Source organism: Cottoperca gobio, chromosome 1, assembly GCF_900634415.1.
Source record: "Cottoperca gobio chromosome 1, fCotGob3.1, whole genome shotgun sequence".
NCBI classification, from domain to species: Eukaryota; Metazoa; Chordata; class Actinopteri; order Perciformes; family Bovichtidae; genus Cottoperca; species Cottoperca gobio.
In genome coordinates, this window is record NC_041355.1 from 22,424,670 (window position 1) to 22,440,398 (window position 15,729).

At 43.0% G+C, this 15,729-nt stretch overlaps 1 protein-coding gene across 9 annotated transcripts in view; it reads right to left on the bottom strand.

Annotated features, from left to right (window-relative positions):
- The window catches only part of rptor (regulatory associated protein of MTOR, complex 1), a 174,239-nt gene that overhangs the window by 11,986 nt on the left and 146,524 nt on the right, over positions 1-15,729 (bottom strand). For 4 of the 9 annotated variants that reach the window (XM_029445202.1, XM_029444894.1, XM_029445368.1 and 1 more), the window contains 5 exons: positions 11,953-12,058; positions 8,216-8,330; positions 7,955-8,079; positions 5,829-5,954; positions 3,242-3,289 (listed from right to left, as the gene is read on the bottom strand). In XM_029445202.1, the coding sequence (XP_029301062.1) occupies positions 3,242-3,289; positions 5,829-5,954; positions 7,955-8,079; positions 8,216-8,330; positions 11,953-12,058 (520 nt within the window). The remainder of the gene's footprint in view (positions 1-3,241; positions 3,290-5,828; positions 5,955-7,954; positions 8,080-8,215; positions 8,331-11,952; positions 12,059-15,729) is intronic. The other 5 variants (XM_029445444.1, XM_029444968.1, XM_029445530.1 and 2 more) reach the window with 3 other exon arrangements.

Sequence of the window (15,729 nt, forward strand, 5' to 3'; positions counted from 1 at the left end):
GATAATGCTGGTATATTAGAACTTGGAAATGCGCTAACAATTTATTCAAGTTATTAAACTGGTGCTTCTCGGACCCTTGGAGTTCTCGGGGTCAGGGTAGTGGCCTCTTTAGTCCAGATCAGCCTTTGCAGTCCTCTCTGGCTCTCCATCCAGCCACCCACCTCCTCTCACACTAAACTCACTTCATTCTAAATCTTTCCCTCGTTCTCTTTTTTCTTCTCCACTTTAGGCGAACAAATCCTCCCTGACTCCAATCAAAACAGTTTGCTGGGAGTTCAGGGGTTCAGAACTCGCACATCTGCAACCTTAAACCCGGCAGTTTTGTCTCACACGGTAAACACTCAACTGCTCAAAACGGGATACAATTCTGACTTAGAGGGAACCTTTGTGGGCCTGAGCGGGTCTTAGTTACCCACACAGAAATCTATACGGACATGGAAAATAGAGATGTGAGGAGGAAGGACAGGAGCAAAGGAGTGTGGGCAACGTTCCCTCAGTTAAATCTTACAGAGGTGGAGGAAAAGATAGTTTCGATGTACATTCTCTTTAAGCCTCGTCTCTTTCCCTTACTGCTTGAGATCAAATGTGTTCCCCCAATAACAAAACAGTAATGATATAGTTCGCAGAATGCTTTTTCCTTTGTTGAATCTTCGACTTTTAACACCTCTATGAGCCGGGCTGCCAGCAGTAGATCATCTTGTCCTGTGCCAGTGTGCCGAGACTATCTAACCTAATTAGTGATTCCTTTGCATAAATATCTTTGTTTCACTCCACTGTTCTCTATGGAGAAGACGCTGTCCTCTGCATTCTTATTCTGTACTATTATCTCCTGTGATGGACTAGCTCTCCTACACACTGCAGCTCATTAAACCAGTGCCGCGGCTTTCCTGGTTCTTATCCCCCTCAGTGTTTCCCCCTCTCTTTCCTTTATCGTGATGCTTTGAAAAGATCCTTCAGGACTCCGCAGGATTACGGGGGACTTGCCCAGCATGCATGTGCCTCTAAGAGAAGATGATGTCATATATGGCAGCGCTCAGACTGACAGGGAGACTTCTCTGCTTTAGCATTTGCCTAACCTTTGAAGGCCAAGGCCTGTTTGGGGAGGTGAAAAGCATTGACCTACCTTATGAAATGAGGCGTAACCTACACGACATTAGCATTCGCTGTCCTGACAGGAGACTTACACTAATGTCTTACATCAGATTACATAATTCACAGCAAGGGAGATCTCCAACAGTTGGAACTCAACACATGATTCAGGCGACTTTACAAAACCCATCAAATCACATTGCAACTTTGTGATGGAGGAGTCAAATATTGAGGGAAATAACCCAACCCGAGTCCCGAGCTTTACACGAGCAGGGCGCTGAACTCTAAACTGGTAGTGTAGTCTGGTAACCTCTTGCCTTCCTGCTATAGATGCACATCAACAACATATGTGAGAAAGTAGGTTTCTGATACGTGACTCCTCGGTGTTATTCTTTGACCTGCAGTGTACTGAAACCCCTTGATTTGCATCCCAGTAAAGGCTGCAGACAAAAGAAACGAGTCTGCCTTGAGGCTTTTTGTCTAATTTTCCTGACACTTCTAAGTCATGGGCCTCTCTCCAACTTCATACCCCCGGTCTAGATTAAGCAAGTTCCCAGAGCCCCGATGTTAACAAGGCACCAGGCAACGCGGCCAAATGAAGAAAAGGACAAAGTGTCTGCCTCCCTAAAGCCAAAGAGGAGAGGGATGCCCTACTTTCACTTATGCAGCCAAAAGAAGGGGATGAAGAGAAAGAAGACAACAGGAAGAAAACATCCCAAATCTTGAGCAACTACAGGGGCAGGAATGAGTAGAGGAAGGGGACGGCTGTAGATGAAGTTAACAAAAACATTATTCACAGTATGTGGATCAGAACTTAATTAGATCAACTCTCAATCTAATATGTAGAGATGGGAAGTCTGTGTGCTGTGCCGTACATGCAGGAATAGTTTCTCCAGTCTGTGACAGCCACGGTCTCCTAATTTCCCTGGTTCCCCTGAAGTTTAACAGGCTAATCCCTTTGGCGCCACGGACTGGGTGGCTCTCTGCTATTAAAATCGCACAGCACCGACACACTCCCAATTAAACACAGACACCTTGGGGCCAGCTTAAATGAATGTATGTTTTTTAAACATGAGAAGCCATTTTGAGGTGAATATGAGTCATGGCTGCAGTCTGCTTCACACGGCAAAAGCTATTTTCTTGTTCTTAAAAATTGCATCTATCTGAATAAAGTTTCTTTAAGTGAATTCAAGCCCATTTCAAATGTGCTCTGCCATTGACAGTTTGTTAACCCCTCCCACAAAACAGTGATTGTCCAATAATAGCTTAGCAACAGTATCTAGGTGCGGCAGGTTTGTCATGTTGAAGTGCTGTGCACGGGACAGCAGTAAGAGGGATACTCGGCGTTTAAAGAGCTTCGAGGGGGATCTCTTTTTTTGTCTTTCAAATTTCAAAAACACAAGAGGAAAAGTGACGAGACTGCATTTAAAGATGGACGTAATGAAAGCTCGCCAAAACCTCTCCATCGCCCCCTGGTGGCTGGCTGCAGTATAGGTCATAAACCCCCTCCATGTTAGTAGATGGACATTTGCCAAACTAAAAAAACAAAGCGCACGCCAAATAAATGTATCCCAAAATGTGGTTTCCATCAATTCAGGTAGTTCTCATCACGCTGATGTTTGTTCAAGTGTTAATTTTTCTGCTAAGTTTGGAAGTTCCAAATACAACACCAGATGGTTGTGAGTTCAACACCAGGCTGCCACCATTGAGCCCCTGAGCAAGGCACTTAACCCTGAGCTGCTCCAGGGAGACTGTCCCTGTAGTTCACTGTAAGTCTCTCTGGATAAGAGCGTCTGCTAACTGACCTGTAGTGTAATGTATGTGAGGTTGTGATGAATGTGAACAAGGACCAGTGTATGTGTGTTGTGCTAGAACCAAAAGCTGTGCAGACATAACAACAGTAACTAATGGAGCAGGGTTCACATTGTATTAGTTATAATAACAGCTTGTCCAGGGCATGTTAGCACTTGTAGAAACACATCACATCTACTTTCATGTTTTGGGACAACTGCTAGGGATGAAGTGATGAAAGGATGGGTGGGGGGGGGGGGGATAAAAGAAAACAAAAAAGAGGCACGCTGCCTGCCGGCTGTTTAGTGCAGCTCCTCTGCTCTGGGAGTGAATGAGTAGAGAAGAGAATGGCAACACTCACCTCCTTGCTTACTCCTGTCAAGATAGATGGAGACCCTTCTGGCTAGACCTGCGAGCAGGGGGAGGGAGCACATGGAAGGGGGGAAGGAGGAGGGCAGGGAGGAAGGAGAGCGGGAGCGCAACAAAGCAAGCAAAAAATTAGCAAAGAACACCCCTCGTACATGCAGACCCACACATCGCACACACACTGAAAAGTATGACTTGAGTACACACCACATGCATTCAAACAGCAGAGGGATGAACAAGGCTGCCGTTTCCCAAATGACTAACAGGGATGTGCCAGGATCAAAGAGCGAGAGAAACTGGGAGAGAGGCAGGAGCTGAGTAGCTGCCTCTGCATTACAAACAGGGGCTGTGGAAGCTGAGCAGGGTCCCCCACCTCCAAGGTGGCAGGACACGGAATCACAAATCTCTTCCCTACAGGGTATACAGCAGGCGTATGTGTGTGTATGTGTGTTTGAATAAGAGTTTGAGCGAGTCCGGTAGTGAAAAGGACACTGAAATAATTTAAGTGGCCCAAAGGTGAGCGTGATTAGATAAATCCATTAACTCTATGACACAAAATGACCTGCGATAGCAAGATTTGTTGTTGTGGAAGTGTACGTTGACGGGAATACTGCTCGCTGCCTTGTTCAGCCTCTCGAGATGAGGAGAAAAACACAAAACAATGTCAAAGAACCAGCAAAGTAACAACGAGCCAGACAAACAGAGTCTACAGAGATGGTTCACTGATGAAGAACAGCACAAAAGCCTGTTGTTGGACAACGGGGAAGAGGGAAGAGTGAGGACAGGTTGTGCAGGCAGGGACTAGTGTGTGTGTGAGAGTGTGTGTGTGTGTGTCTGCCAGTCTCCTTGAGAAAGGTTCACAACAACCTACAGAGGTAGAGCTGGTTTTTGGCAGCATAAAGACAGACTTGAGTAATATTTCATTGGGTTTTACATTATTAATGCCACTGAGGCAATGCTAAAAATCGAAAAATTCAAAACACAAGCATATAATAATTGTACTCTACCTGGGAGATGTTCCAAGCAATGGTGATAACCCTAAACTGATTATCGGTCCGGGAGGGGAGCTGGTGTGTGTGAATGCAATGGGGGAAACTGTGTTTGCAGATGTTTATGAAGTTTCTTGCCAAGTTTAAAAAAACATTTCAACACCACAATTGGAGGCTGGACTCTTCAGTAGAACTTTTTCCAGGAAAGGTCTCAGTGGAGCGGCTGTTTATATTAAAATTGATGCCTCATCTGTAGTCTGAATGGCGAGCAGACACAGCGACTGACACTAACGACACATCCAGGATAACAAGCATGGCATTAAATGTTAAAGTATTAGTGAAAACAGCGCTGTGGCTCGCTGCGGGAGAGTCCTCCGCAGGGGAAGAGTCTCTCAGGGCGATTTGTGTCGTGAGAGTCAGACAGACAGTGTGCTAGTTAAGTGTGCCACCTCTCTGTGGGTCGCCGCAGAGCTCTGGTGACTGTGTGGCTCTGTAATGGAGACACGTATGTGCACACAGCGTGCGGCCAACACACCTCAGCACAAATATTCAGTCTGTCACTCTTCCTTGTTGATACCAATTAGCTACTTGCTGTATGTGTCTTTTTACCTCCGCCAAGGAGTTTAGGATTATGGTTTGTGATTATCAACGTGTTGTTTATACGCTTTGAGCAGTAAAATACAACACATCTTCTTTGTCTTAAAACAGACTTAAGTGTGGTATTTAGCTATTCCATTTGTTGTACAGGGTATCAAGGATTCCTATTGATGTCACAGTCTCCCTAAAAACCTCCGTGACCCAGAATCCACGAAAACGCCTAAACATAGTGGAGCCGTCTCTTTTGCAGAGAGGGAGGGAGAGGGAGAGGGAGAGGGAGAGGGAGAGGGAGTAACCTGGCACATTATGGTGCGATGTGGATGTCTCTGACAAGTGTGTCCTGTGGTTGTCAGGCTTGCAAATAAATAAATCTTTCTGAATAACTCTGCCTCACAAATTATGGAAGTGTATCAACACAGAAAGTAAACATGGCAGCGAATCCACCATTGTCCACAGTCCAAGTTTTAAATGATTTATTCTATTCACGTAACCGAGACGACCCTCTGAGCTGAGACTGGCTTTAAGTTAGCGCTACATCAGTTTTGACTGAACAGACCACATGTGACAAAATATATATTTTTTGCATCACCTAAAACTTCTCTGGCCAATTTCAGAATCAAAATGTTTTACTTACTGTGTCACTATTAGAATCTACGGTAATTGTGACGTGCTGTTCATGTGTGCCATTCAAGAACTGTCATCAGTGTCCTCTTCTACTCCGAGAGTGAGAGTTGAAAAAACCCCAACTTGAATCCTATCTTCATGTTTGAAACGCTTTTAGACTGTTTTTCCGCTTTATGGTCATTTTTGAGGCTGCAGAATTGCACAGTGAATAACAGTCCATTGTTTTTCTCTTTCAGCCTAAAACTTCATTACATTTTTTGAGAGGGGTGGAAGTATGACTGGGAGGGTGAACAGTGTGGCAGTCGGCGAGATATTACAGATTACAGGTTTAGTACTGTGGGGGCAGATAGTAAATAGAGTGTTGATCTTTACTGTGAGCGCTGGTGGAGGGCTGACCTCTGGTAGTGGGCAGCATGTCAGAAAGGCCCTGCCACGCCGTCACCATCTCCGGGTTCTTCTGGTCGGCAAAGTTCTTCCAGATACGTAATGCTCCGTCGTCTGGAGAGAGAGAGAGAGAGAGAGAGAGAGAGAGAGAGAGAGAGAGAGAGAGAGAGAGAGAGAGAGAGAGAGAGAGAGAAGGAGGAGGAAAGACACAGAGAGGGGAGTAAAGAGTGAGAGCCAGGAAAGAAATATGAATAAAGAGATGCAGCGAGGATCAGAGGCTAAGGCTTGAAGGAGCTGCAGCACAACACTTGTTGGTATTCTTAATGGATTTTGAAGTGCATGTTGAACTTGTGAGGGAGATTTGATGAAAACCTTGAAGCCTCTTTTAAAACATGCAGCACACAGCATTGACAATAAGCACACACACACACACACACACACACACACACACACACACACACACACACACACACACACACACACACACACACACACTTCTCAAAAGAATCAAAAGAGAATGCAGAGCAGTGTCTTAAAAGGCTCTTTGCCGGAAAGCTTCTTAACAAAGTGAGGCAGGAGTCTATGAAACACGGCTACAGTGAAACACCGAGCCAAACATAAACCACGTCCATGCACTCTTATGAGAGAGCTATTACAACCTATAAAAGTCTCCCCATGATTTACATTTTGCGTTTTACTTTTTTAATGCTGTATATTTTTTATAACCAATGTCTTCCCAGATATCATTCTCAGCATGACTGATGGAGCAAAGCTGAATAAGTGCACATTACATTCTGATGAGATGGAATCATGGAATGTATTAATCCAAAAAGCTTTATCAAGTTTGCAGGAGGGATGCAATGAAATAAAGCACTCATTCTTAGTTTTATGTTGCACCGTTAAGAGAAAACTAAATAAATGTGTGTTTCTGTGTGTGTTTGAATGTGGAGTTGTTTTCTACACTTCTCTGGGTCATGAAGATAAAGCCATGGAGGGTAATTGCTTTGTTCTGTTGATGAATGATGATGAATACACACGAGTGCTTTGTGTGCGTGCGTTTGTGGGGTAAGAGTCAAGTGTTTAAGGCTCGTTGCTGCTACAAATGAGTCTCATTGCGATTTCCACAGGGCTGGTGGGCGTGGACATTTGAGCTGCTCACTCAAGAAAAATGTTGCTAATTACTCCGCCAAGGAGGAAACGTTTTCGGCTTGGTTCGTCTGTCAGCAGGATTACAGAAAAACTACACGACCAATTTTCATGAAACTTGGTGGAAGAGTGCAGCGTGGGCCGAGGAAGAATCCATTATATTTCTGAGTGGATCACAGCAAGGAAAACACAAACCAACTTTGACTTTTGTTAACAGTGAGATGGGGCATTTGTGCTGCATTCATGTGCTGGTCTGAATAATTGGAAAAGTCACATGAAAAACAACTCGCAAGGTTTTTGGTAATCATTTTCAAGGCTCAACTAATCCGTTTCCTTTGTTCTTCGTTGCTACATGAATACTGGAAACACTCTGCGCAACTAGAGAGAACGCAGACCTCCAAGTCTAATGGTGCATTCACTTGCTCCTCGGAGGGTCCCGTTTCCCGAGTGTGTTCATGAGCTTTAAATCGTAATGTGGAAACACTTACAATAGGTTCTATTTTATTGCTCTGTTTTTCTGTACTGTATTGAATGTAAAACAAATGCCTTATCTTGCAATGTTAACAAAAGTGAAACACACATTTGTTTATCCTCCCTGTGATTCGGAGCCACTCCAAAATGTAATGTGTTCTTCCCTTGGCCCATCCTGACCCTTCTCGATGGGTAGTTTTTCTGTAATCCTGCTGACAAACAGAAATAACCTCCTTGGAGGAAGTTATAAAATACCTCTAAAACACATTTTCCTTTTCCTTATGTTGTTTCCACATTAAGACTTAAAGCTCATGAACACACCGAAGTTGGAACGACGACTCGGGAAATGGGACCATCCGAGGAGCACGTGAAGGCAGCATTTGCCTTGGTGGAGGTCTGCGCTCTCAGAGTGCCATTTTAGTTTCTAACTTGAGTTTTCACTGTGCTGTGAGTCTTCTGTGCGAGTGTGTGCGTACAGGTGCATGCGTGTGTCAAACCTGTAGCAGTGAGCAGTAATGAACAGTCATGTCCGTTCAGGTACTCCATGGCTGTGATGCGAGTGTAACGAGGGTTTCCGTTGTAGAAGTAGTCCAGTCTCTCGCCCTTCTCCCAGTCCCAGAAACTGCAGCAACAACACAGACACACACACACAAACTCTTGTTAGTGTTCTGATCTGGTTTACATTTAAAAGCATCCAGTATGAAACGGAATCATTTGCATAATGGTCTGAAAGCTGATTGGGGTTTTCATTCTCTGACCAGATGCTGTCCTTGTCGGCCACAGCGATGCAGGTGTTGAAGGGGTGGAACTTCACAACAGATGGTACTCCAGGGTTGCGGTTGATGAATATTTGATCATCTAGACGGGAAACACCTTTAATGGGAGAGGACAAGCCAGAATGGGAACAAGTATTAAAAGGAAGAGAATTTGTTGAAAGTGGAAAATCACAGGTTTGATTCCTGCGACATCCTGGACCTGTACATTATCCAGCATCTACACAAGAGGCACATGCAAACATTTAATTCATCTTTTCTACCTTTTTGATTCGGTAATTACTGGGCCTGTAGCTATACGTGCCGCTTCCGGGAAATAGCCACAACCTTGTGGTCTGAATCCAACACTGAAAAAAGCTGTCACCTGCTTTTGTAAATTACCGAGCTGTCTGCCCTCAGCCTATTTGTTCCTACTGCAGATGTACATTTTTAAATATATAGTTTCCTGTAACATCTAATAATGTAATAAAAGTTGCTATTAACTGGATATTTTTTTTTTATAAAAAACACAATAATGTAATAACTTGACCAAAAATGTAATAAAGTGTCCTGACATTTTATGCTGCTCTAACTTAAGTATACTTTTTGGGTACTTTTTCCCCTGATGATTTATTTCCTGATAAGGCAAAGTCAGTACTTTGCATTGAGAATGGTAGCGTATTTATTATTATTTTTTAATGATTACATCATTAGTTAAAAAAAAGAAGAAAAAAAGAACCACCTGAAAAGGTATTACATTATCGGTAGAAATTACAATATAAGTCTGTACATTTTATAACATTTGGGGATTTTATTGAATTGATTAGGTTAAGTGCAAATTGTATTACCTTTTCTGTAAATGTTTACATTGGGTGCTATAGGCCTAAGTAACTTCCTCAAACACCTGGCACATGTGTTGTGCTTGTGAGCATTTCAGGCAGCAGGACGGTGTATGTGGGAATAATAATGTGGAGTGCCTTTATTGATGGTAATGAAAAAAAGCCAGAGCATCAGTGTGTGTCATTGAGGAGGACAATATATCAGACCACTGATGTTATATAGTAGATTGTTTTATTTGTTAATATAGAATGCTCTGCTGAAATACAGCCGGTAGCTAGTGTCTGAAATCTCAATTTATTGCTCATTATTAAGTAAATTGTTGAGTGTCTACTATATAGGGAGTAATGAGTGAGTGAAGGAGGGAGTGATTATTGTGTGTGTTTACTTCAGACAGATATTCTAAAAATCACATTGTTAATGTAAGCATGCTCTGAGTGTTTGTTGTTAAAAAATGTATTCTCTAATTAAGATGACAGACCAGTGGGGAAACTGAGTATTTGTAGCTTTAAATAGGACAGAAGCTATAAAAAGAAAAGAAATATATACCAACTAGGCGTTTATAAAATAATTTTAAAACCAGAACATGCTGAAATAAATGAGCGAGTATTACAGCATCGCTAGGTACAACAGAGACTTGAGGAGTAGGACCTGAGGAAAGGCAATAAAAACAAAAAAACATATGGACAAAAAGTCTGGTCGTGCAGCCCTTTGGCAGATCGTAATGGAGTATAACACAGTGCCAACGCAGATACAACTGAAGTTCACTGCCTCACCATATGTTGTCATGGAAACAACACATGTCAGTTCACAAGCCTGTCCTTGGCTACCTGAGAGCGTCTTGAGACCGCCATAATGAGACGAGAAAGAATGAGGAAAAATCCATCATGAATTCATCACAGATGGGAAAGAGGGGAAGTAGAAGCCGAGGCCTGTGGTTAAAAGATGAGCAAGATCATCGTCATCGATTTGCCTTTTGTTTGTGCTGTTTGACGACACGGTCGATATGGAACAACTGTAAAAGCTGAAAATACCCCCGAGGACTTTAGAGCTGCATGGTGATGCGTGCACATTTTGCATCACCAAGAAAAGAAAATCCGAGTATAATCATGTTTACGAGCACATTTTCTCCTCTCTTATTTCTAGCCTTCCTGCCTCCATCTCGCCTCCTCTGTCCTCCCTCCCTCCTCCCCTCTCATCTCTATCTGGAGGGAACAGACTGAATGAGGGCAACCCTACTGCTTCTCGCCCTTTCAAAAAAAAAAGAAAAGTGAGTATAGAGAGAAATTCAATGATTTAGCAAGCAGTCAGGAAGAGAGGGGGAGACAAGTGCGGGAGCGAGCCTCAGCTCTGACGCCAATCTCCTCGTGACTGTATGTATGTGTGTGTATGTGTGGGTGTGTGTGTGTGTGTGTGTGGAGGGGGCTGCCAATGACGTTGGGGGTGTTAGCTATTCTCTTTGAGAAAGCTCTGACTTCACTTGGGGAGTTTGCTTGCACACCAGGCTCTATAAAGTGTGTGTGTGAGGTGAGTCCTGGGAGAAAGGGTTGTTTCTGACTATGGATTGATTTCACTCGTACTTACTAACACGTCTGAAAGAAAGCTGCACCATCGACACCAAGAGTGTGTCTCAGTCTGTGCTTTTGTGGACAGTCTGGATTCTACCACCAAAAACATTCAATTAAACAGGATTCTGGCAAAATGTCAGTGCTTACGCTCTGTGATCTCAGCACCGTATTTGACACACTGCTCAAGAGCTACTAATCAGAAAGGACTCTTCTAAAATGGTAAGACTCCTATCCTCTAAGAAAGGGACTTTTTTCTGTCAAGAAGTAATTTTGTAGATCAATCTCACATGTGGAGTCATCAACATTCACTTTGTGAGTATACATGGAACAGTTACAGTCTATTATCGTCCTTAACTGAAAATAAAACATAATCAGCTTTAATTCAGGACAGACATTTGCCCTGATGGTTTTTTGGCCAAGTGGGGGCAGAACAACTCTACAACAAACTAAGACGTCTGACACATTATCAATAAGTATAGGCTGTGGTGCTTTTCTTTTACAACTGCCGCTAAATGCCGCTGCGGTAGTGCTGCCACCATTTTGGACTGAAAATTTGAGGGGGTCTGTGGTCGACTGTGCACTTATTTTGAAAGTCCTTAACATGAAAAGTTTGAGATTGCCTGGTTTCTCAGATTCTTCTGTCCATTGCTCAGTTTTTGGTTCTCTGGGAAGTGAGGCAAAACGTTATGTTAGTTTTGTCTATTTAGAACACTTTGACATCACACTTAGTCATTTAATTCACCTTTAACATAAGCAGTATGGATTAGTGTAGCTTTAAATGTTCAGTGTATGTTCATAAAACAAAAACATCATCATTTTAACATGAATGTTTCATCTCTTTTGATCCATACTTATCGTGTATTCTATTATTTGTATTGTTTTATTTTCTCCTGCTTGTCTCACTTTATAATCTCTGTGATTTTAAAGTCAGCCCTGTGTATGAATACACTTGCCTGGTCTTTGATAAGAAATTACATTTCATGCAAAGTGAATGTGATTAAAACCTGGGATGACATATTGATAATTGATTTATTCTAATATTAAATAATTAAGAAGGCTCTTCTGTCAGACAAAGTTGTTAAATATAAAAGGCTTTTTGTTCATAAGATTGCCAGCTATAATTCTAAATATTCACTAAATACTATTTCAACAACATTGTAAGAGAAACACTGAAAAACAACAGGCCATATTAATCATCTTTACATAAAGGTAGCTTTACAATAACAAGCGGTATTCCAAACATAACACCAGTTGACCCCTAATGTAATTATTGAAATACGTGTGTGTGTGTGTGTGTGTGTGTGTGTGTGTGTGTGTGTGTGTGTGTGTGTGTCTAACCCTTTTGTGTGATGCCTCGGCTCTGTCTTCTGACGCGAGTGTTTCTCAAGAACCTCCACTGTCGCTCCATCCGCACCTGACTCTCCAGGTCATGCTCCTCTGGAATCTGAAGGAGGGAATTAACAAAAATAGGAGAGAGAGACAGACAGACAGACAGAGACAGACAGACAGACAGACAGACAGACAGACAGACAGACAGAGAGAGAGAGAGAGACACACACACAGAGAGAGACACAGAGAGAGACAGAGAGAAAGAGAGAGATAGAGACACACACAGAGAGAGAAAGAGAGATAGCGACACACACAGAGAGAGAGACAGAGAGAAAGAGAGAGATAGAGACACACACAGAGAGAGAAAGAGAGATAGCGACACACACAGAGAGAGAGACAGAGAGAAAGAGAGAGATAGAGACACACACAGAGAGAGAAAGAGAGATAGAGACACACACAGAGAGAGAGAGACAGAGAGAAAGAGAGAGATAGAGACACACACAGAGAGAGAGAGACAGAGAGATAGAGACACAGAGAGAGAGACAGAGAGAGAGAGAGAGAGAGAGACAGAGAAAGAGAAAGAGAGAGACAGAGCGAGAGCGAGAGACACAGAGAGAGACAGAGAGAGAGAGAGAGAAAGAGAGAGACAGAGAGAGAGACAGAGAGAGAGACAGAGAGAGAGACAGAGAGACAGAGAGAGACAGAGAGAGAGAGAAAGAGAGAGACAGAGAGAGAGAGAAAGAGAGAGACAGAGCGAGAGAGACAGAGAGAGAGAGAGACAGAGAGAGACAGAGAGAGACAGACAGAGAAAGAGAGACAAAAATAGAGCGAGAGAGAGCGAGAGCGAGAGATTTATTTGCAGGATAAGAGAAACAATGTCATGCATATAAATAAATAAATATACAGGTTTGGTGTGAACACACCATGAGGGGTGTTGGTGGGCATTCTTTGGACAGGTCAGCTCTTTTCACTAGCTGTAGTCTTTATGCTAAGCTACGCTAACTACGTCCGGACTCCAGCTCAATACTCGACACAGAGACACGATGGATATCGAGCTTCTCATTTCATTCTCTGAAAGAAAGCGTGTCAGCGTATTCCTCACATCAGGTCACATGTTCTCAGTCTGCACCGTTGGCCTCATTGATAATACTTCACTAACTACAATGTTAAGTGAAGCTCATGCATTTACTCATAATGAGTCAAGTCATCAAGTTCACTTCATGCAATCAAATCTGTTCAGCAGAGGGACAATATGAAAAGTAACTTTATTAAGTCTTGTGTAACAAAATGGCCTCCATGGATTTAGTCCGGGCTTTATTTTAATGACTCCCTTTTCAACATGACATTCAATATGCAGAATGTAATATAAAGCTGATTTGTCATTTTTCAGTTTAAAGTATTAAAATCGTAAATTAAAAACTTGGACTTTGCTATTAATACGCATATTTGATACATGAATAACAGAGTGTAAACAACAGAGAAACCCTGTAAGTGTGTGTGCGTGCATATTAAGCACATTTCCACAGCGGGGCCTCCCACGCCCACTGAATGCTAAACAGCATCACACACAAACACCATGTGACTATACAACTACTGTGTGTAATCTATATTCCTGTAATGTCCTCACTCAGTGTACGTTGATTTCAGGGTAACAAGAAACACATTTACCACCTCCGAGTGGATTGTTGCATGTACAGAGTGCGCTTCTGTGAGTGTTTATCTGTACATCACATAATCCAGGCGGTGGCCAACCAGTCAGAAGTTAAGAGCCAAAAATGTTACTATGTTACGGCAAAGAGCCACATCATACACACAGTCACAGATGCGCACCCCCCCCTTCTCTCTGTTGCTCTCAGCCTTTCTCTGTGCTCCCTCACTCTCTTCTTCCCCTCTCTCTCACAGTCAAAATTAAAATCTAAATCTTTACACACACACACACACACACACACACACACACACACACACACACACACACACACACACACACACACACACACACACACACACACACACACACACACACACACACACACACACACACACACACACACACACACACACACACACACTTATTGTAAAAATCACACACCATAATATTGAGAGAAATTGAATGAAACCTCTCCTACCAGTATTCAGAGGCACCTTATTATCAACAATGAACATTGTGTGCTCTCACACACAAACTCTCAGTAAAGAAATGTGAACAAGTGTTTTATCTTCCTCTGCATGTTGCTTCTTTAAATCAGTGGGACTTCTGACATTCCTTGCCTCGAACAATCCTCCTCAAATCTGGCTTGTATTCTGTTGTGGTCACTCGAAGCAATTCTTTTACATGTGTGTCAGTGAGAACAGATCGATACTTTGATTTCACGTGTTTCAGGGTAGAAAACACCGACTCACAGACGTATGTTGACCCAAACATTGATAGTAGCTTGAGCGCAGCCCGTTTGACATTGGGATATTTTTCCATTGGCACAGTTTTCCAGAACTCAAGGGTCCCTTCCCTCAGAGCAGGTTTCAGTCGGTCTTCCTCAGAAAGTTCAATCATCTCCAACTGGGCCATCGCCTCGTCCGTGACTAGCGGGGCTTTCAAACAGTCCGTCTCAGCATTAAAAGGGTCGACGAGGAACGTAATCTGTGACATTTTCAGCTGTAGATCAAGGAACCGGGTCGCAAAGTTTTCGTGCAGGGCTTCAACCAATGTTGCATATCGGGCTGTTTGCTTTCTCAGGGTGGCACCGGTGACTTGTCCGCTTGCTTTTAGCAGAGAGGGAAAATGCGCTAATTCTCCCTTTTGAAGAAGTGTCTTAAACAGTTTCAGTTTGTTAACAAACGCAAACACACTTTGCACTAGGTCAGACAGCATTTTTAACTTTCCCTGCAGACCCAGCTTCAGTCTGTCCAGATGACACATCATGTCGACCAAAAAGGCCAGATCCATAATCCACTTGGGGTCTGAGAGCTCGGGATAATCCTTGTCCTTCTCTTCCGTGAACAGTTTCACAGCATCCAAAAGCTCAAAGAAGCGAGACAGCACTTTGCCTTTAGAAAGCCACCTCACAGTGCAGTGCAGCGGCAGGTCTCCTGGAAGCCCTTGGTCGAGTTCAGCGATGAGATTCTTAAATTGCCTGTGGTTAAGCACATGCATGCGGATGTAATTTACGATTTCCAGCACAGGCTTCATGACGTGGTCTAAATTTAGTGATTTAGACACAAGTTGCTCCTGGTGAATGATGCAGTAGAAATTCCAAAGCTCGGGAAATGTGTTGCCAGCTTTTTACAGTCCCACAAGTCTGTTCACAGATCCGACCATAGATGGCGCTCCATCCGTGACTATTGCAGTTAGTTTCTGTTTGGGCACATTTGCTTTCACAAATACATTTATCATTGTTTCTTTCACATCGATGCCTCGGGTTCTGTCTTTTAATGGCACAATATCAAGGAGTTCTTCTTTTATAACACAATCGTTTGACACCGATCGTACAAATATTGCCAGCTGAGGCTTGTCTTGTATGTCACAAGACTCATCCAATGTCACACTGAAATACTCGCATGTTTGACGATCAGAGTGTAACTGCGCTTCAATGGTGGCGTTAATGTCCGATATTCTGTGTTCAACAGTGTGGCGGGACAGTTGGACGTCTGATACCGCTTGTTTCAGTTGTTTGTTTTCGGGAGACAAGATTTCAACCACGTCACTGAGGCATTCTTTAACAAACTCCCCTTCATTGTATGGCTTTTTAGCTCGTGCTATATTCCAAGCAACTTGATATGATGCAAGCGTTA